The 21,369-nt window shown below is 39.6% G+C and overlaps 1 protein-coding gene across 1 annotated transcript in view; it reads left to right on the top strand.

Moving 5' to 3' along the window:
- The window catches only part of KCNH5 (potassium voltage-gated channel subfamily H member 5), a 136,835-nt gene that overhangs the window by 47,358 nt on the left and 68,108 nt on the right, over positions 1-21,369 (top strand). The window contains 1 exon segment of the mRNA XM_026053747.1: positions 928-1,357. Within this exon segment, the coding sequence (XP_025909532.1) occupies positions 928-1,357 (430 nt within the window).

Here is a 21,369-nt window from a genome sequence, read left to right as displayed (position 1 = left end):
ATTTTTTCTTCCATTTATTTGTCTTCAATATATCTTTATATTAAAAAGAACAGTAATTGCTTTAGGAAGTTAACAGCAGTGTATTTAACCCTATGTGCAAAAGCACGTGGCTTTCTTGCTGGTGCCTTGTGGTCAGTAGGGCCACAATCACTCAATTTGCCCTCAATTGTTTTTCACATGTTCTGGCCATGAGGTATCTTTATAGATAGAATATTTTGCATAGAGCTAGCGGATTTGTATTAGATGTAGCYAGGAATAGTATGAAACGGTGCTTGTTGGACTAGCAGAGTTATCCAGCTGCTCTCTGATGGATGAGAGAAGCAATAGGCAGAWTTTTCTGTAATTAATTACCCATTACAATAACTTCCTGACCTAATTGCTTCCTGACACAAGCATCTGGTRATTATACAGGATGCTGAACTAGGTGAACTCTGCAGTTTGGTCAAAATGGCAATCCTTGGCATAGATTTCATATGTTAGTGCTCTGAGAAGCTTCAAGGAGACTCCACCTGGACCGTGTGATTCCTTCTGTGACTGCTCCTCTGTCACTTCGACTAAGGTCAAATCCAAATCTCACATTAACTTCCAACTGGCCAAGTGCTGATCCCCTCCTTTTAGTAATAAGCATAGGATATACCTCACCTTGGATTTCATGGGATGTTCTTGTTACCTTTGTAAAACTGAACTTGAACCAAGCAACTTATGAGCCTAAAAAGTGCCAAACTTGTATTAGCCCAAGGAGGGCAAAGCTACAGGAGTGGGCAGGATCTTGTCTTCTTTTTTCGGGGACATTAAAAAATGAATAAATGAATAAATAAATAAATAAGTAAAGTATGGGAATATTTAGGGCAAAGCCAGGAATCACTGGGTGATCTGAAATATTTTTTTTTTTATTATTCTGAAATAACTGCTTTTATTCTCTTCCAGGGGATCAGTAGCCTCTTCAGTTCCTTAAAAGTGGTGCGTCTTCTCCGACTGGGACGAGTCGCCCGGAAGTTGGACCATTACCTGGAATATGGTGCTGCTGTGCTGGTTCTGCTGGTGTGCGTGTTTGGACTGGTGGCCCACTGGCTAGCCTGCATATGGTACAGCATTGGGGACTACGAGGTCATCGATGAAGTCACCAACACAATCAAAACAGACAGCTGGCTCTACCAGCTGGCGCTGAGTATCGGGACACCATATCGGTACAACACCACTGGCTCAGGGCAGTGGGAAGGAGGACCCAGCAAAGACTCCTTGTACATATCCTCTCTCTACTTTACCATGACAAGCCTTACAACGATAGGATTTGGAAACATAGCACCAACCACTGATGGGGAGAAGATTTTTTCGGTGGCCATGATGATGGTTGGCTGTAAGTAGAAGTTGGCTTTGCGATGCTTAAGCCAAAGAGAGTTGCGTAGCCCGTGTGGTAGGTGCATCCCTTGCTGCGATCGTTCTGGATGGGCTAAATAAATGGAAGGAGCTGCAAAGTACTTACAGAAATACCTGGAGATGATAGGTGAAAACATGAATTGAATTTCTGCAGGGCTGTGGCTTGTAACTTGTTCGTGGTGATAACTGAGGTCCTGAAGTGTGTCTGATCACAATTATGTGTTGACTTTAGGAYATCTCTGCTTTTCAAGGCAGTTTGGATTGTGGAAAGATCTTGTCTGTAGTTTGGTTAAAAGTTTTGAGGTATGCTTAATTTCATGCAGTTTGGGTGAGTTTTTGCCTGTCAACTTGAAGAAGCTTGGAACCACTTCTTGAAGTGGTTTTGTCCACTTTGCAAAACGTGTAGTGATTCCATAAGGTGGTTGTGCACTTTATGTGGTACTGGCTTGACTCAGAGCAGGTCCTACTTGAGCCTAATAACCTTTGYACCAGGGAAGCTAGGAGGAAAGCAGGTCACTGCAAGACTTTTTTTCATACTGCACCTTTTCTCTGTTTCCTGATTTTTTGTTGGTCCTCTGGAATAGTCCAAAAACAATAGTGGAAAGGTATGTTTCTTATTTCACACAGTGCATAGGTTAACCAAAATCTTCAAAATATAGAAAAGAGTGCCAAAAATACGAATATCATTTGGGCAAGTTATTTTTCTGCCAAATAAGTAATGCTTGATATGTCTCTAAAGCTTGCTGTTTTCTAAGCTCCATGCAAACAGTAAGCAATTAGATAACAAGAGAGCAAACAAAATGTTTTGAAAATAAGATCTGCATAATCTCCCTGATAATTATCTCAGCTGACACTTTGAGCTCATCTTGGAGAAATACAGAACTATAAAAAGTAAGGGTTTTTTTTTTTTTTTGCTGAAGTCTCACTAGATCTGTAGAAGATTAAAGCTATTTGTTTGGAAATTTTTAAATGCTAAGGGAAAAAAGTTTCAGTTTCAGACTCTGCTTATAGGATGGTGTAATGAAATTTTGTGCTGAAGAGCATCTTGACTTGATGTGTTGATGTGCTTCAAAACATTCCTAATTCCATAAAAAAAAAAAAATCCCCAAGCTAAAGTATTAATGAGCTATTGTGGCTAGACATAGAGAACATAGAGGTGCTTATTAGCAATTTGTTGAAGCTGCTCTGTGGTATTTGCAGAAGTCTGGGGATTTGGAGAATAAAGCAAGCTAGAACTTTTTAAATACTGTGATATTTACTTCTCATGGGTGTTCTAGGGACTTTTATTGCCTTGCAGAGGAAGTTCCTGCAGAAGGTGCTAAACAGCAGTGGTAAAGGATTTGGAGGGCAATTATAAAAAAATGGATGATAATAATAATAGCAACAATAAAACAGATACATGGCATCAGTAAATGAAAAGAGAATGGAGCTTGGAATCTGCTTTGCATTTGCTCTAGCTGGGGTTATTTGGATTGCCCTTTTGTTTTCATCTCTGAGGCTTATGTTGAAGATGGGGCTATGTGTACCCCAGTGGTAAACCTGGCATTGACAACAACCTGTACCTGTGCTGCTGGCTGAATCTAATGTTGTCTTGTGTGTTACCTGCAGAACTGTTAAATCCTGCCCATGATCAGTTCATAAGTAATACCTATGGGCTTAGTAATTGGAAAATCAGGAGGATGTTTGAAGATATGCGGGCAAAGCCTAGTAGAAGCAAAACTTAAGATTTAAAAAGCAGGTTGAGGACTAAATCTAGGTTCCTTTTGGAATAATAAATAATATATAATAATAAATAATATATAATAATAAATAATAATAAATAATGCCACCAAAATCAATGTGTGAACTCTTGCAAGTAGGATGAAAAGCATTTGGGCCATGGCAAAAGGTGCAGAAGCAAAACTTAAAATTCAGGAAGCAGGGCAAATGGATAGTTGAGGGCTAAATCCAGGTTGCTTTTGTTGTATAAATAATGCCACCAAAATCAGTGTGAGAACTCTTGTGAGCAGGATGAAAAGCATTTGGGCCATGGCAAAAGGTACAGACAGCAGATTTATTTTGGTTTGTTTACATGTATAAAAGTGTGCAAATGTGATTAAATGGTTGACTCTTTTGCACACATAACAATGAATATTTGAGGATTTTGATTTCATGCATGTCCGTACGGTGACTGCTCCTGAAATCCGACGTTTTTGCCTGATCAGTTGAATGATGACTAGAAAATATGCCAGCTTGCAGATAGACATCAGGCTTGGGTCTATACTCGCAATAATTCTGCAAAGCGGCCGGTCCTTTAGGACTGTGCAAACACACTTAGGAGTGCCCACTGCTGGAAATAGGGGAATATGACCACCAAAAAGGGGCAGGAAAGCTCAACAAGTAGCTTATGAAAAACACCTTCTCAGGCAATCCAAGTGGCCAGTGAGCTGCGAAAAAGGACTTGACCTCAAGAAAAAGAGCGACTCGAAATTGAAAACTATTCATGGAGTCATAGTGTCATAGAATCCTTAAGGTTGGAAGGGACCTTTAGAGATCATCTAAACCCCATTTGTTTAAAGTTTTTCAAAACAAAATATTTGTTTTTCTGTTTGTAATGGTATTTTGAGATAAAATATAGCAAAATTCAGTTGCCRTTCAGCCAGTGATGAATATTTGTCCCTGAACTAAGCCTTATTGTAAGGAGAGAGACATTGTGAAACACCTTTGGTCGCTTTCCTGAAGCAGCTTGCTAATACCAGCAGTTGATATTGGCAGCATTTTTATCTGTCAGGCTCTGCCAAAGAAATGTCTTAAGCTGAGCGCTGGAACCAGAGATAGTCATTCATCACAGTCCCAGCTGCCTACTCATGCAAACTTCAGATATGAAAGAAATTCTTTGCTGGGTTGTCAGTTCGCATCAGCTCGTTCTGGAGCCAGAAGTTTTCTGTTTGYGCTGACAAAGTTATCTGGACCTGGGCGGAGTGTTTGGAGAGATTCACAAATCCTTCTGGTGGACTGCAGGATTGCAAAATGGTATGCTTGTTAAAAATAGCCAAATTAAGATTCTGTAGCTGCTGATAAACCATTGCTCGATGCGGGAAGCGGGGGGAAAAAAACAGAAGGAATGTATGTGCTTTTCAGCTTGATTGGCATTGTGTCACTCAGATGCTCACTGAGGGCTTTCAGTAACTTTACCTCATTCTGTGGAGCTTGCTTTGAATTTCCTTTCTTCCTTTCATGTCACTTACTCTTTCTTGGTGTCCAGTGCTTTTCAGTCATGTTTCCATTTGTTGCTTTTTGATGCTTTTTGAAAGATAAACCATCGTGAACGGAAAGCATCCTGTGTCCAGGGAGGAAGYTTTTTTCCAGGAGTCACTGTTTAAATACCTGTTCTGCATTTCCTGCCAATTGTGCATTGACATTTTGATTTATTATAGTACATTTCATATAGATACAAAATTTCATTTCATCCCTTCTCCTAAACAGGATAGAATAAATAGGTAGGTCTGTCAGATCCTTTGAATGGACCATGACCATGACCATAAACTATCGTTTAGCCTTCAGGAGATACTTTTCTTGTAAACTGCYATTATTGGCTGTCAGCTCATACTCTTTGGTGAGAAATTCAGTCTCCTCTGTTGCATSTTGCTCTAAGTCAGATCATGGGTAGGTTTCACAGTTCCTGCAGCATAGCAGAAGTAAGTCTAACTGGTTTCATGCCTTTCACAAAAATTAAGGCATTAAGGAARCCAAAGATATCACAACATGCTTAATATTTCAGAAAGAAACTTTTGGTTTGTAGACCGTTACTCAGCTCAGCATAGCAGGAACTTTAGTGAAGAGAGACACTTGAAAGGGAGAAGGGGCCTGGGGAAGGAAGTGCAATGTCAGGGGGAAAAAGTGTASGATCCAGGAGAGAGACGTTTTTCAGAATGAACAAATGTAAACCAGAGTACTGCTTTATTCATTCTTCCTTCCCATGCTTCCAGTAGAAGAGTGGCCAGATTTCCAGCTCGAAAGGTCCTCCGTTATCCCCCTGCGTGCTTGTAGCATGATACAGAACTGCAAGTTTGGCCCCATCTGTGTTCAATATTATGGTGAAATAGCTCTGAACGACTTAGCACAGATAGCATGATGAGTTTAACCACACAAATACGGCATTTACACAGATTTATTGACCCAAACCACCAAATTTCAGCCAGGCAACAATCACAATTCAGAATATTTGGTTCTGCAGTGGCTGAAATGCTGCCATAATTCACTCCACAAAGGAAAGCCACAACAGGATGTTGAAGGCAAAGATGGCAGTGGACATTGAATATTTCATTGTTTTACAGAATGTGAAAGTCCTGCAGTCTTCTAGGCATTTGTGAGGCCCTGGAAGAGTTTAGAAATGGTACTTTGTTGTTCTTGCTCTAGGAAGATACTTGATCTCTTATTTACATGGCTTGCTTTGGCTACTGTTTACTTTCAGATTTATAGATGGCTGATTTTGGGGGAGCTATTATTATTGGGGGAGTTATCATTTTTCAATGATTGGCTTTAAATTGCAGTGAGGACAGGTTGTTAATTCAAGTTAATTTTTTTGTTGGTGGTGTTACTGCTTTTTATAAGAAGAAGAATTAGTTATTGGGATTGATAACTTCTCTCAAAAATCGATCCTTTCTGCCAGCTACAGGAACGGTTTCTAGAGGACTCTTTCCAAAACTGATGCTAATTTCACAGCTTGAAATGCTGACTTCTTGCTTCCATCTTAAAAATACACAGGATGCAGGTTGGAGAAGAAAACAGATTTGATTGCTGTAATCTTGACCTAGCAGCGTTATTGTTCGTGGGAGAGCTGGAGAAGAGCAGTGTGGGTGGGTTCCTCTCGATACCTTGTTCTGCTCTCTTAATTTTTTCTAAACAGAGAGAACAGAATATGCTCTTTGCTGTTGAACATGGGTGAGACRCTTTCATCTGGCACGTCTTTCTTTGTAAAACCCTTCCATACTAAGCAACGGGGCTGAAAGGCCTTTGCTCAGAGCAGCCTCGCTTCCTTTTTCTCATCTCGCCTGTGACCAAGTTGTGACATGGACTGGTTGACTGTCAGTCATCTTGTTGTTGACCTGCCAAAACCTAATTCATTATTCAAGGGTGTTCTTTTATTGTTTGAGTAACATTTCTCACTTCCCTGCCAATATACTGTAGTTAGCCACTTAGGCGCTGTTTGCATGAATCATGAAGGTTAATCTAGTAAATTTGTTAAGCAGGGGCTAAACCACGCACTGACACAGCAGTGTATAATTGTAGGGAAGCACTTGTCTGGCAGACTTCCAGATAAGCCATCCCAAGGCTCCATAGRATTTGGGTTTTGATCCATAGGAAAGTCAATGTGTAACGTATCACCTTCTAGCAAAAATTGCTAGCAGGAATACAGGCTAAACCATATTTTCAACAGCATCTGATAGTACTGAGAGAAGGTTGGACATCTGTGGGAATTCAGCGTTTAGCTGTGATTCATTTCTAACCCTACCTTAAGGATGTCCTACAAGAGTCAGTCCTGTGTAAGAGTATTTTTCTCTCCTTGTGGGATGTGGGAGAGATGAGGATCTGCTTGATCCAGAGCGGTACCTCTCCAAAAGAAGACACGATCAAAGTTGCAAGGCACCTGGGAGAGTAGGGCTAAGGCTTTTGGGACTCTTGAGTCAGTGGCATAGGTTGTAAGGGAAAAAGGGGATAGATTACCTTGATGGTGTTTCAGATGAGGAAGGTGGTCAGTTCCTTAACAACCGGTTTGAAAGAGTCAAACTCTATTTTACTCCAGCTTACTCTCCAGCACTTACAGAATAAAACGGCACAGAAAGTGAAATGAAGTTGCCTTACAGTGAAAATTATTCCTTTTGCAGCTTTTTTTTTTCCTGCTTATGTGATCTCTTTTAATAATAAGCAATTGCAGTCATTTCTCTCAGCAGTAGCAGTTAAAGTGTTTCCAGGCATAGYAATGTTTTGAGCGCAGCCTCCTGAACCTGCGATCTTAGTATTCTCCAAACAGCTGCTTGGAAAGGCTCGGCCTAGAGAAGAATCAGTCGCCTGCAGCAATAAATAGCAATTACTTGTAGGGGTCAGGAGAGCCGAAGTGGAAGACGGAGCATCGTGCAGAGCTTTTTCATGAAACCTCAGCCTTTAAGAGCGATTGGGGTGGCTACAAAGAGGTTAATTGGCAGAAGCTCTGCGGGGTGATGTGCTTCTTGTTTAGCTTTTACTCTGACATGCCAGTAGATTTTAAGATATCCAGGCACCTGGTTTATAACAAAAACATATGTCTTGGACAAACAGCCCTAACACTGTAAAGCAGCCTCTTTGGGGAAGCTTTATCAGAATTCTTGCAAGGTTACAGCAAGCGTGTGTTTATCTTAGCTTTGCTTTTAYTATCACTGGCTTGATACGTTTAAATGAGTTTATGGTACCAAGAGAGAAGGGGCTGTGAGTGGGAGAGGTGAGCCCAAAGAAATCTTCTTCAGTGCTATTTAGTGATGTTATTTAAACCAACTGCAAATTGCAATTAAATAAATGATACTTAATTGTGGAAAGATCAACATTTACACGATGCTTTCGCTCACTCACACAGTGCAAGTATGAGGTTGCTGGGTGAGGGAGTTACCCACACATCAGGTTTCCCCCAGATTACTCATAACCTCTGTATTTTTCAGGAAGCAGAAAGTTTTAATTTATCCAACCAGATTGGCAAACAGATCTGACTCAATCATAATGCACCACAGCTTTACAGTGTGTTATGCTAGAGGGATAAACAAAGCTTAGTTAAAAGATAACCACCAGTGCATAATATCCCTTGGATAAAAGGGGCTGGAGAGATTGGTCACATTTTTCTTTTTTTTCCTGAAGTTTCAGCAAACTGAACACTTTTATGAGCAGCATCGGCCTGGGTCTATGCAGAGATCCTTTGAAATCTGCAGGGCTCCTTTTTCCCCATCTCTAAGGCAGTGTGTGGGGTAGGGTTCAAAAGGGAACGCTGCTGGCAATGCTTTGCCGGGAGGTTTTGGGCCATTTATCCACACTGATGCTTCCTGATTTTGACAGAGTCCTTTAGTGCACACTGCTTTTCAGTGGGTAAAATGGCTATTTTCGTTTAAACCTCCTTAATACTCACCTCACTTTTCTGACAGTCAGGAGTGCTGATTTATAAAGGCAGAAGGTACAGGAAGTTGTTAAGCGTGGGGATGTAGTTCTAAAAAATGTCTCGTTGCAGGAAAAAAAAAAGACTCAAACTCAAAAATCATGCTTTTAATATTAATCKTTCATATCTATCAAGAGATTTCCTTGCCCAGATTTTGTAAGGTTGAACTCCAGAAGTTCAGTGCTTTGCATGTCCTGGCAGGCTGAAAGATCTGATTTTTGCTGAGAAAAGTCCAAATCTCCAGCAGGTTTCATCATGGCACAGCTGCTTGGGATAATGTTTTTAGCACTACTAAGTGAGATCAGATATTGGCTAAAAGATGGCAGGTGAATGGTTTCAAATTACCTTATTTGGTTAGGTCTCCTGTCCTACAGCCTCATATTGCTGTTGAAAATACCAAGAGCATCAAAAGCTGAGTCTGTCTTCTGCATTCAGTTTTCCAGCAACTTTCTCTGCAAAAACCTTTTTGCAATCCAAAAGTACTTCCTCCTGGTAGAAATTCATGCTTGGGGATATGGCACAGATTCCTGGTGCATGGATTTACCCTTTTGCTTCAGCCTGGAGGTTATTACCTCCCTAATAAGCTGGAAAGTAACCAAAATGGCATCTCTCCCCTGGGTACCTGTGTTGCATCCCGGCCAGTGCTGAGTCAAAAACTCCAGCTGTGCTTCAGTAGGAATATTTTGGTCATGAATGATTAAAACTAGTTTTCTTCTCTTGGCCGGCATCCAGCATGGATTTGTCAAGAATAGTTTGTAGTGAATTAATCCTGTTTCTTTCTTGGATGAGGTAAATGTCTAGTGAGTAAGAAGAATTTAGCACATACAGCATATCTGAACATTTTAGAAGAATTTTGATGCTTTTTTACATGAGGGTCTCATAGCAAGCGAATGAAGAATGATCTAGATACAACCATAACACAGTGAGTTCATAACGTTGCAAATGATTGAAGGATGATCTAGGCACAAGTGCAACACAGGGAATTTGTAACTCATGGAAAAATCTGTSTCCAGAAGTAATTAAGGGCTTCACYGTCAAACCCAGGGGGAYGAATTGCAGTGGAAATCTTTGCCCTGTGTGTGCTTCTGCTCTACGCTTTGATTAGCAGAGCTGAGTGACAGCGCCCAGGTGGGGTTTATGGGAAGGGTTGCCAGCASTTTAGGTGATGGGATCAGAATTTGTAATGATCTGGAGAAATAAAAAAAGGCAGCCTGAAAGCAGCCGAGCAAATGTCAGTAAAGGCAAGTGCACTGCACTGTGTGTGAGATGGGGAAATCAGATGCTTAAGAGCAGTATTGGGAATAGTTGGCTCTGCTGCTGTGTGATGGGAAAGGATCTTTGAAGACAAGAGGGGAGCAAGAGTGATGGAGAACTACAAACTGAATATACAGCGAGCCAAAAATAGTAAATCTCACTCAGGGAAATATCAGGAGCAGTGTCGTAGGCAAGCTGAAGACAACAGTTATTCTGCTGGGAATAGAGCTGCTGAGGCATCTTTTTTTTTTTTTTTTTTTTTTTTTTTTCCTACAAGGTTTTATGAAAGCTGTAGACCCACTGGAGACAGAGAAGATCAATGAAAATTTGCTGAAGGACAACCAGGTTAGTTAGGAGGGAATGAAAGACTGATGTTGGAAAATTAGCAAAACTTTTCAGCTGTGGGAGGATTTTTTCCTCAGGCAATGGCCAATGGCCCCACCAGATTTAGAAGACTGCCTTTCATTGAGGAACATCTGCCGGACTTCATTTAAGTGTCTTGCTCCTACCTGTACATGGCAGTGGGACTAGGGGATCTCTTGAGGTCTTGGTGGAAAAGGAGTTGCAAATATCTGCTGTTGATTTCTGCATGGTGATACAGCAGTGAGAGAGAGCTTGGAGGCTAAATTCCTTTATAGGAAAAAGCCCAGCTGTATAGAAATGGCATCTGGTTCAGTTCTGAATCTTTTTTTTTTTTTTTTTTTTTTTTCTCTCTGTGGAGGGTGTTCAGTTTTGCAGTTAGAAACAAAAAAAAGGCTATATTCAGACTCATGTTGATTTGTCATATTCATCCCCCAGAATATAATTTAACAGGTTTAGAAGTGACAAAATGTTTAATCCTCACCATGCTCCCTCTTATACTAATGTTTTTCCCTCACTTGCCGTCTCTTTATCGCCTTTTYATATCTCAAACTCCTTAGAAGGAAGACTGGTTATAATGATCATCTTTATAATTAACTGCCAAACAGATTTTTTTAGCCCTTGTTTGAAAAGATCTTTAAATTGCTTGTTTCCTAAAGTTTCAATGCGTGAAGTAGCAGCCCTGTGTCAGTGTCTGTGCAAAATGCATGTTTGTGCACACGCAGTAATAATGATGGCTGGGGGATAATTGTAATTCCCAATCTGTCTTGGCAAGGTTGGAGAGAGAGCCTAAAAGCCTCCTCAGTCATCATGTGAGTTAAATGGTGTCTGGTTTCTCTTGGCTGTAGAATAGACCTAGGTGATGGAATGGGACTAAACTGGATAGTGGCTGGCCCAAGCTGGCTGGGATGAACCTCACTTATTCTGTAAGTGCTCATAATCGAGTTCTTCAGGGCTCTCCTCAACTGTGACCTGAAACATGCTCTTTTAAGCACCCAAATAGTCCCACTGACCTCGTTATTGCTTAATGAGAACTATCTTTAAGTGTTTTTCTGGACACAAGCCATAATGAAAAGAGTGTGTCTGATGTTTAAGGTTTGTGGACGGAAGTTCCAAATATAGTTGAGAGAGAATTAGGAGCCTAAGACCCGTTTGAAAGTCAGGAGGACTCATGCCTCAAATTCATTTAGGCATATTGTGAACTCTGGGCATCTCTTTCAGCAAGGCCCCATGTATGGGAATTATTTTTTACATGACATATTATAACGATCATCTTTTTGGAAGAGACCTGGGAACACTGTCATTTGCTGCATACAGTGAAAGAACTAGCTTCATTTCTGCTTAAAGTATTGAAGTATTTTGTGAAATCAGATGGATACTTCCACTCTTATTTTTTTTTTCTGAATAGGAAGTGTAGAAGCATGAAGTTATTACTGTGACTCGTTAATGTCCACCACATTTCCTGCCTAAATTGATTGTTTGCCTTACCTAAAGGAAATGTAGCATTCTAGTTAATCAAACTTTGTCTTTCTGCATTAACACTTAAGAGAGGGGAAAAAAAAAGAAAAGACAATAAGGTAAGAAAAAAGCTTAGGAAAAGCCCTTAGCACATGTCAGCATTAGCATTTTTAGTGTCACGTCTGAAAATATTGGAATTGCTGAATTGCTGGAGCTTGTAATTCTTAAATGATCTAGTATGAGTGTAGATAGGTCATGCAAGACCTATCTACAAGGTCATGCAAGACCCAAAAGGGCATGTAATCAAACTTCCTTGTCTGAAGAAGGAATGAGGAGAGAGGAAGGAGCTGAAGACAAGTGTGGTAAGATACCTGCAGCACCTGCTGCCTGGTCAGGGTCCGTGGAGGCTGCCTTGGCCAACCTTCCCTTTGCCGAATACCCTGTATTGTGGCAAACAGGTCCGTTAAGTGATGGGTGAGACAATTCTCTTGTGTTTGTGAGCAGGTGATACTGTGTTGAGCCCCAAAGCTGGCGATCACATCTGCTTCTAGGAAGGGGCTAATGCTGATCCTGATGAGAAGTGAAATCAGGATCACTCTAACAGGGCTTTGTGGGACCTTGCTAAGTAGTTGTTGCTGCTTTGGTGCTTGTTCTCACTTCTGTTTCGTACGGCAGAGCAGGCAGATGCTGCAATTTACACTCAGGTTGAGGTTTCTGTACTCTCTTCTGGGAAGTTGAGTGGTTGCATTTGCTGTTAGAAAAGATTTCTCACAGCACAATTAGATTTATTCGAAGCATTAGTCTTGATAGCAAAGTCAGCATTTTTCTTTGGTAAAGTTCCCTTAGTCTTTTTCTGGGATTGTAATGGGTGCACATTATCTGTGGCAGGTTAACAGAGTTTTGAGCTGCATTGAGGAAGCTGAACACAGCATCACAGAGTGATTGAAGTTGGAAGGGACCTTTGGAGAACATCGAGTTCAACCCCTCTGCTCTAGCAGGGTCACCTCGGGTGTGTTGCCTCGGATAGCATGCAGATAGCTTTTAAGTATCTCCAGGGAAAGGCACTGCACATCCTCTCTGGGTGACTTGCTCAAGTGACTTAATAAATCCTACAGTCTGCCGTGGCTGGTTTTGAGTAGAGGGGAAAAAAAAGATTTTTAGATTTTTTTTTTTAAACTTCTAAGTAGAAGTGCTTTGCTAAACTTCCTCCTAAGTAAAAAACTCTATAACTAGTAAAGAGATTTCAGCTCTCCTGCATTAGAGATGAAATATCTAGAAAATTATTCATAAGCTTTAAACACTGATGTGTTTCTATTTAAATGCTTCTTACAAGCAAGAGAAGCAATTAGAGACTTCTAAATGTTTGCAGTATTGTACAGGGTGATCAGAAGCTTTGGAAGGAGCTTAATGGAGGCTGCATCAGTAGTGAACACCCCCACAAACACAGACTAGGAGGGACAGGTAACAGAGCTGAGCAGATTTTAGCTAGACTAATTAGTCAGACTGTTGCTGTTCTTGCAGTCCATCACTCGTGTACGGACTGGGGAAGAGTTAGACATCTAAAGCATTGCTCTCCATTAAAGTGTTTGGTGGAGCTCCAGCAGCCCCGCTCCATCTGCAGGATAGTAAGAAGTAATGGACCATGGAGATGTTATGCATCCTCACCTTATGATCCATTTTCAGCAGCTGAGAAGTGACAAAGAGGATGTTTGCTTAAATATATCACTTTGTGATTACGAATTCAAGGGGAACAGCAGAGTTCCGTGTTCTTTCTTTCCATGTCAGATATTTATCTCTTTCTTCCTTTCCATACCACGCAAAGACTTTCAACCTCAATGGATGTTGTGGGTAAAGGCACTTGGCACTGTCGTTGTGACACAGGCGTCTGCAGTGGTGTGACATTTTAAATGGTTTCTGTGTTGCTACAATAAGAATGTCAGCATGAATCAGACCTTGTCGTATTTATCATCTTTTAGTTTATAATTGTAGGAACAAAACATCTTCATGTGCTGGCATAAAAGAGCACATGGAAGCTGCTAACTGCTGGCACTTTCATCCATACGTGGGAAGGAGAAGGGAAGGGACCTGTTGTGGTCTCTTAGTTGGTAGCACCAGTAGAGGAACAAGAACTTTTGGGTAGAGACATCAAAAGTTTAGGGCTCTTGATTAGGGTTGCAAGGCCTTTAGTTTCATTTCTAGCTTTGAAGTTTGTGAGGAACTGTGAAATTTGGCATTTGGTAAATTTTGTGATTCTTTTTTTCCTCTTCAAAACCATGCCCGTTGCCTCCAGGTCAGATAACTAGGGAGCTCTTCAGACCTCAGGTCAAATTCAGGGAGCGAGGCCTAGCTTTAGAAGAGATGCCTGGGTTTTACCAATCCACATTTTAAAAGCTGAGAGGTAAATGCAGAATTTCGTCAGCTGCACTGTCTGCTCCAATATCCTTCAGTCTGGGCATTTTGTGATAGCCAGGAGTTGATGCAGGTCCAAGCTACAGAATATATGGGACAAAATCAGATGGATTTTGGATTTGCAGGGTGAACGTAGCCCAGAAAGTACCGATTTGTGCTGAAATCAGTATCCAGTCATGTTTTTGGTAAAAACATGTTGAAATTATGTAGACATAAGTATAATAGCCCAATATATTTTTTTTAATTATTGAAATATCTTATTTAAAATAGGGTAAATATTCAGTATATTGGCAAGACATATATGGCTGAAAAGAAAAAGCCAAATGAGGTATGTATTATAACTCTACAAAAGCTGCTAAGACTTAAGATTAACCATATAAATTTTACTCTGAATTCACTGAACCTTTGAGTACTAGATCTTTGCGTGCTAAGTCTTAATAGTAGATTCACATTATATATGAATATATATTACTTATGTATATGTAAAATATATATATATGTTTTTTCCTTAAAGAACAACATAACCAGGATAGCTATGTTACTATGTCACTGAACAAAAGTTTAAAATTTTAATGAACTATTTTTGAGCCAAACTTTCTGCAGCAATTTACCTGCTTTTTGAAAAATTTTACAGTAACCTGAGAAAAAGAAGAATATTTATCTTTTTTGAATGCYTATAACACTGAAAGGGTATTTCCAAAGACTTTACAAAGTTTCATCCTAATGGTATCAATGATTTTATAGAATTTGATACTTATTTTTCTGACTGCTATTATTCTTGCATGGATTTCCAGGAATATAATTTGTTTTTCATGCATAACTACAAAAATTGAAAAACAGCCAAACTCAATTTCCTTAAATTTCTTAAAAATATTCACCTTGAGGTTGAAATTTCAGGCCAAAATAAATTAATCTGATGAAAGGAAGGAAGTTTAGAGTGGGAGGTGAAGCTCTGTCTGTGGAATGTACTGTTCATTCAGCAAATTATATTTTTATACCCTTTTTTTTTYCTCCAAGGTAAGCATCCTATTTTTGTAAAAACCACAGAATATACATTTGTGAGAGGTGGTATTACCTTCCATATCTTTCCCCAAATAAAATTTTACAGTCAATTTTATACTTACAATACTCGATTTTCTTCATCTGGAAGTCTGATATATGGGATAAAGATATTTTGACAATTATTCTGTTGTGATCTGCAGAGATTCTATCCTTATATACTGTTTTTTTTTCTTGAAAGCATTTCACTGAGGATGGAAATACAATTTTTTTCTGTAATCTGTCTTCAAAGGATCTCCGAAGCAGCACTGCTCTGTTGACCTAGCATGTGACTTGGTAGTTATGTGCAGCAAAAACGAGAATAAGGCTGTCTATGCTGTACAAGAATAAAAACCTGATTTTTTATTTCAGGGCAAACAGAATTTTATCCCTGTTTTTTTTTTTTTTTTTCACTGGGAGATAAGACCTACAGAATCCATAAGCTTGAATTTGTAAACATGTCTTCCTGGTACTGATGTGTTGGCTCACTTTTTGGGATAAGATGGAGCATGGTATCATGGAACCTGTGTTTTATGTTACATTTTCTCATTGAAACAGGAGAAAACTTCACCCCCCTCCAATTTTATTATTTACTTTAATTTTATTTTTTATAAAGGGCCACCTGGATCCAATCAGGATTTTCTCATAATGTGGAGATGTGAAATTAAACACTCTGCAACTCAGCATTACATTTTGTGCCTCTTAGCAGCGTCTACTTGTGCCTCCCAAAAGTGAAGTATGTTTTGTGTATGGCAGTAGCTTAGAAAATTGTAAGAAAAATCTTTTTATTTTGGTTTCATTATGAAATTACCCATGCCATCCCATAAACATAGTGGAAATAGCATATGAAATAACTGCAGCTAATTAAACCTTCCTGATTGAAAACCATTTCCATAATCTAATTAGGCTAAGTGTGTAGCGGAGTGTTGTATGGGATAGTTAATGAAAATGTTTATRAACGTGGATCATGCTGAAATTAGTAAAGGTTGACATTAAGCACACTCAGGAATTTTGCTGTCTCTTCTCCAACCCTGAGTGTATAAATGGGCAGGGATAAGGTGACATGAACAAAGAAGTTTCTTCTCTGTGTTTCACTGTGCTGTAGGAAGAGAGATTTTCTTTCTGTCTTCTGAAACACTTATCATGGCAACAGGCATAACTATTTTCTTTCCTCTGGGAGATTAGCTCTCTGTGTTTTTAATGCAGGATAAATACACTTTTTTTTTTTTTTTTCTCCGAATTATGTTGTCAAAGTCTTCAAATACAGAATACTGGAGACATTAAAAAATATACGCAGAAAATACTTTGGGCCCATTTTATAGGAGTCATGTTTGTGCATTAATCTCGCCCATTTTTTCCACTAGCAAGTTTTCCCACAAAATGAAGTGGCCTCCCATCTTTCTATAATGAGTGGCCATATAGAGCTGGCCATTAGCAATGCACTTAGCCCAGCAGTTGACTGCGTCAAAAAGTGAAGTGTCCCACCTCGACAAATCTTTGAGGATTAAAAAATAGAGAAAGTACCAAATAGCTCTGCTAAATTCTCTGAGGAGGAGGGTTTTGCTCGCTTCCTCCTGCCGCTGATTTCCTTGGGGATTCCAAAGATTTCCCTCYGCAATGGAAGGTGATAGGAGCAGAAGGGAAGAAGTGAGATCAACCAAGATAAAATTTGCAGATGTTGTGTTTTTTCCTTAGCCAGAATTCATAGGGGACAGGATCCTACYTGGTCCTCCTTTTGTGCTGTAGAGGAGGGAAATCTCAAGGCACCTGTGGTYGGTAGGTGCTTGTAGAATAACCAGAATAAAATGGTTTTGAACCTTCATTTCCTTACTTCCCCCCGCCTCTCTTCTTTGACTTTAGAGCCAACTTGGCAAAAACACGGTGGAATTTTATTCAGTTGGGTRGTTTTCCCTGGAATTTACAGATCTGATTAAACCTTATGGCAAAAGCCACCATGCAGTTTCTAAGGTGCCCTTAATGAGAAACTTTTTACTTAATGCCTTATCAGCTGAGCAGCTCCAGAGAAGAGCAGTGTTTCTGATGCATTACAGTAATAGTTGTGTATGATCATTTCTACTCTCAGCACAAAACTTGACCTTCATTTTGGTCTGTGCCCTGAAAAAAATGATCTTATTAGTGCCTCTGTGCTGTCCCAGTGGTGTTTTGTAGGCTAATTCAGGGTCTAGGTGCTTGACTTATGGATGTCATATGAGGATGGCGTCRGGTAGAGGTACAAAGTGAGTCCTTCCCTTAAGAGACTCAAAGTATATCTATAATTCAGCAACAAGACTGATATCTTTAATTAAATCTATGTGATTTTTTTTTTACCTCTGGCTATAGTTTTAGTTGTCCTATGGGATCCTTCTTATTTTAGCAGCCTTACTTTCCTAGGGAAAAGTACTTTCCTTAGGATTATATATAAACATATATATAAACATGGGTATATAAACATAAGTATATAAGCATGGATTCTCAGTCATCTTTAAAAAGCACATTGTTTCTTGTAATTGAGTGCTATGTTTATTGCATAATCCAGAATATTGTTGCTTTGCTTGGAATTCGTCTCACCTACATGAGACTTGTGTGATATAAAAAGTCTCCATCTTTGCTAGTCCTCCTTTAGATTTCCTTTGTATTCAGTGAGAAGAAATGGGCACATTCACATGCAATCCAATGGACCTGGTTTAGGTATCTACTTTAGAATGAGCTGAAACTATGTCCTAAAAGAGTCTGATTATAAAAGTGACTTAGGKGTAAATATCTGTATTATGCCACAAGCACAAATAACATATATGAAAGAACAATGCAGCAGTGCTTAAATAAAAGCACATCATGAAATGTGSGATTTTGCACTTTGCCAGTAAATATTTTGTCATAAAACTTTGTGGACCTAAAATGGTGTATTTTTATAGAAAAGGAAGGAGAAAGTTTCTCTTTGTATGCATATTGAGTTCATGTGCGTGGGTGGGAATTTATATATGAACTCAGTGCTCATGTATGTCTGAATGCTTTTTTTTTAATAATTGCTGCTCTTTTGCCATTCCTTCAATCATAGCAATCATAGACAAGTGTTTTTTTTTTTTTTCTCTCTCTCCTGCATGTTTACATGCAGCCCGTCATCACCAGTGAGCTCTATTAATAAGTGAAGCTGTGGGGTGCTCCCTTATGAAAGCCTACAATTTTTTAAACGTTCAAGAAAAATGAGTACAGACTTGCCACATTTGACATAATGCTTGCTTGCCATGTAGCAGTGCAGTCTGCAATTGCAACAATTCAGGTTGGATCAGAGTTATTTACTGTAAGTATTATATCTGGAAAGATTATTCAGAGCATTCACAAACTTTAAAATTGAAGTAGTTTCATGTGTCTGAAATTTTATTTTATCCTCTCTTGAAAAGGAGCACAAATTTCAATCTGCTGATAGGACCTTCATGATCAATAGCTTCAGTTTCACCATATAAGTCAAGCTCAGTAATTAAGAGCTAACTGTTGGGCTCTCTTAGCGGATTTGTGGAATAGTGATAAATTCCTGCCTTGCTGATGTTTTCCTTTGTTATTTGGTAATCTCTTAAGAAATGGTAAATACGACTGAGAGCTGAGTGTGCTGCTTTACACAATAACCACCAACCTAATTCCTGCCGGGAAGCAGGACAGTCGGCACTGCTGTGTTGCTGGGAGAAAAACAGCTAAACAGCTTAGGAGGAAACTGATAAGTACCTTGAGAGTGAATGCWAAATTGATAATATCTTTTTGATTCAGCAACTCAATGCTGCTCCCAAATCCTCATTAATTTAATCGCCTCTGAATGTTGCTACCTTCCCCTGCTCTGCATGGATGCAGCCCACACTTGTAATTTGTTGGAGCACTCACTAGTTGATTTATCTCTTTGAAAAAAATATTTAGTTTTCTAGGTTGCTGGATAATTCTGTGTATTTTTGGCACTGGATGTCAGTGGGTAACTTCCCTAGCATTGAACAGCATCACTCTATWAGGGTTTACTATGTGTGCTCGTATAAGAGATGCTATATGAGCCACAGTCTGTTTCCTGTGCTGACTTGGCACAAAGTGTGTTAGAATATAGTCTAAAATTGCTGGAGTGTGGAACCCTTTGATTAAATTGTTATATGAGTACCCTCCACTGAAGGGAGGCATGAACCTGCAATAAGCACATTTAGAAATAAGTATCATTTGCATCTTGCAGAGGGAAGCCCATGGTTGTGCCTCAGGGTGCACCTGCAGAAAACACAATCAGCATATTCGTAATCCAGCAAAACTTAGTTGTTTTCAAATAAAATTAAGTGTTCTTTATTTTCTGTAGGAATCGAGCCATGAAATGTCAAGGAATATAGGCTACTTTCCTGGTATTTTTTATGCTATAATTCCCCTATGAGAAATGTAATTAAATTTCACTTATTTGAGTGTTGTTATTCATGTAGCACTGTGTTACAGTGCATATTGGATTGCACTGCAGCAATAAACATAAAACATCACTTTTTTTGTACAAATATTACAGCTAGTTCCCCACAAATGTTTGCATATTTTCAACAACTAAAAATTACAAATAGGAAACAGGACTATTTTTGTTTTCCAACATATAATAAACTGAGTATAGGAGTACTGCCCTACCACCGACTAATTTTTCAACCTGCTAGAAGCAAACATGCTTGACAATGAATCAAAAAAAGAGAGAAAAATTGATTCATCAGACTCTGCGCTCTTGGGGGGGTTACTTTCCTCTAAGCAGCTAACCTGTAATTTCAGAGTTTTTGTCATAAATATATTCCAGTCATAAGACTGAAGGGAGGACTATCATCATGGTGGTTTGCAACACAGACAATTTTATGGCTAAAATGCCCTTTGAAAGACAGGATATGGGAGATGTAATCAGGTTGTGATGATACTCAGTTACTGAAGACAGGGCRATAGCTGGTCTTTGGTAGAGTGGTGATGGGATCCATACCAAGTATCACCCACCAAGGCACTGGATCAACTTTTTTCCTTCATGTTTTGAGATGCAATGGGTGTGAAGGTGCTCAGCACCAGGTCATAGAGGCAACTGCCCATGTGGGACATCCTTTGTGCCTCCAGTCACAGCAAGGCAATGGGAAATGCTGTAACTTACAGTAAAAAACACACTGTCTCCTTTTAAAACTGTCGTCCCAATTGTCTAATGGTTGAATATCCTAAAAATGTCAGCCATATATACATATATATATATATATATATATATATAACGATTTCTCCAATCAGTAATAAAGAGGATTTCTAAGCAAGTTTTCAGCATCCAGGTAGGTGAAGTGAGAAATCTAAGTCGAAGTGAGAAATCTAAGTCGAAGTGAGAAATAAAGTTGCTTGTGATTGGAACGAGGTGATGGGTAAATGAAGCAGATAAGCTGCAGAAGGCTCGGGGGATGCTTTCACTGCAGTCCTAGCAAGAACAATCAGTCGGCTGCTGCCTTCTGCACAGCCCTGGTGGTGTTTAATAGGACCCACTTATTCCTCTGTATCAGAGGAAGTACTCACAGAGAAAATATACTCTTATGCAGAGTATATTTATATATATATACTATATATATATATTTTATATATATATATAGTATATATATAGGAAATTGGAGCAGTGGCAGTATACTCTGTATCAGAGTATATTTACTGCTGCCACTGCTCCAGTTTCCTGCTTTCTTTGTAGGGATCTTATTTTACAGTGCACGAAAGAGCTTTGGTGGAGAAGGTTTTCCAACAACAGCCAGGGAGCAGTCTTAATCCCTTCACTAATTCCGCTCTTCCTTGACCTTTTACTTTTAATCTCCTTGAGAATTTTATTCCTTAACCGCTCAGTTCTAATCCCATCACAGATTTGATTCCCTGGCTGCCTGGTTTTAATCCCTTTGCTAATTCCATGCCTGAGCTCTCGCTGGAGGGGAGGTTTTGCCCGAGAGCAGTTGTGAATTTGGCACTTTCAAGTCGGTGGTGGCCTCTATTACTGGGTCTTCTTGCCTTAATTCTGGTTAAGGGCTGAAATAGCTGCAAGACAAGTAGAAGATGCTGCTTATCCAAATATATTCTGAGGGAGAGCCAACTAATTTAGGGCCCAGAGTCACTTGTGAGAAGCACTGGAAGTGTAGCCAGGCAGTACAAGTTACCCTAACAAGGATGTCAGCTGCTTAGATGAGCATTAAACTACTCCAAGATGAGTCTTGTGAACTTAATTACCATATCATGGCAATTATGGCCCCCGAGAGGATTTGAGTTAGGAGGATCTGTAAATGAGCTGGAGACTCAGGTGCAGCCAGGCTCCTGCAGTAATGGGAGGCTCT

The sequence above is a fragment of the Nothoprocta perdicaria genome, unplaced genomic scaffold (genome assembly GCF_003342845.1).
Source record: "Nothoprocta perdicaria isolate Ctin4 unplaced genomic scaffold, notPer1 scaffold_118, whole genome shotgun sequence".
Lineage (NCBI taxonomy): Eukaryota > Metazoa > Chordata > Aves > Tinamiformes > Tinamidae > Nothoprocta > Nothoprocta perdicaria.
Note: the sequence above shows the minus strand (reverse complement) of the source record. Positions and strands in the feature narration are given on the sequence as shown.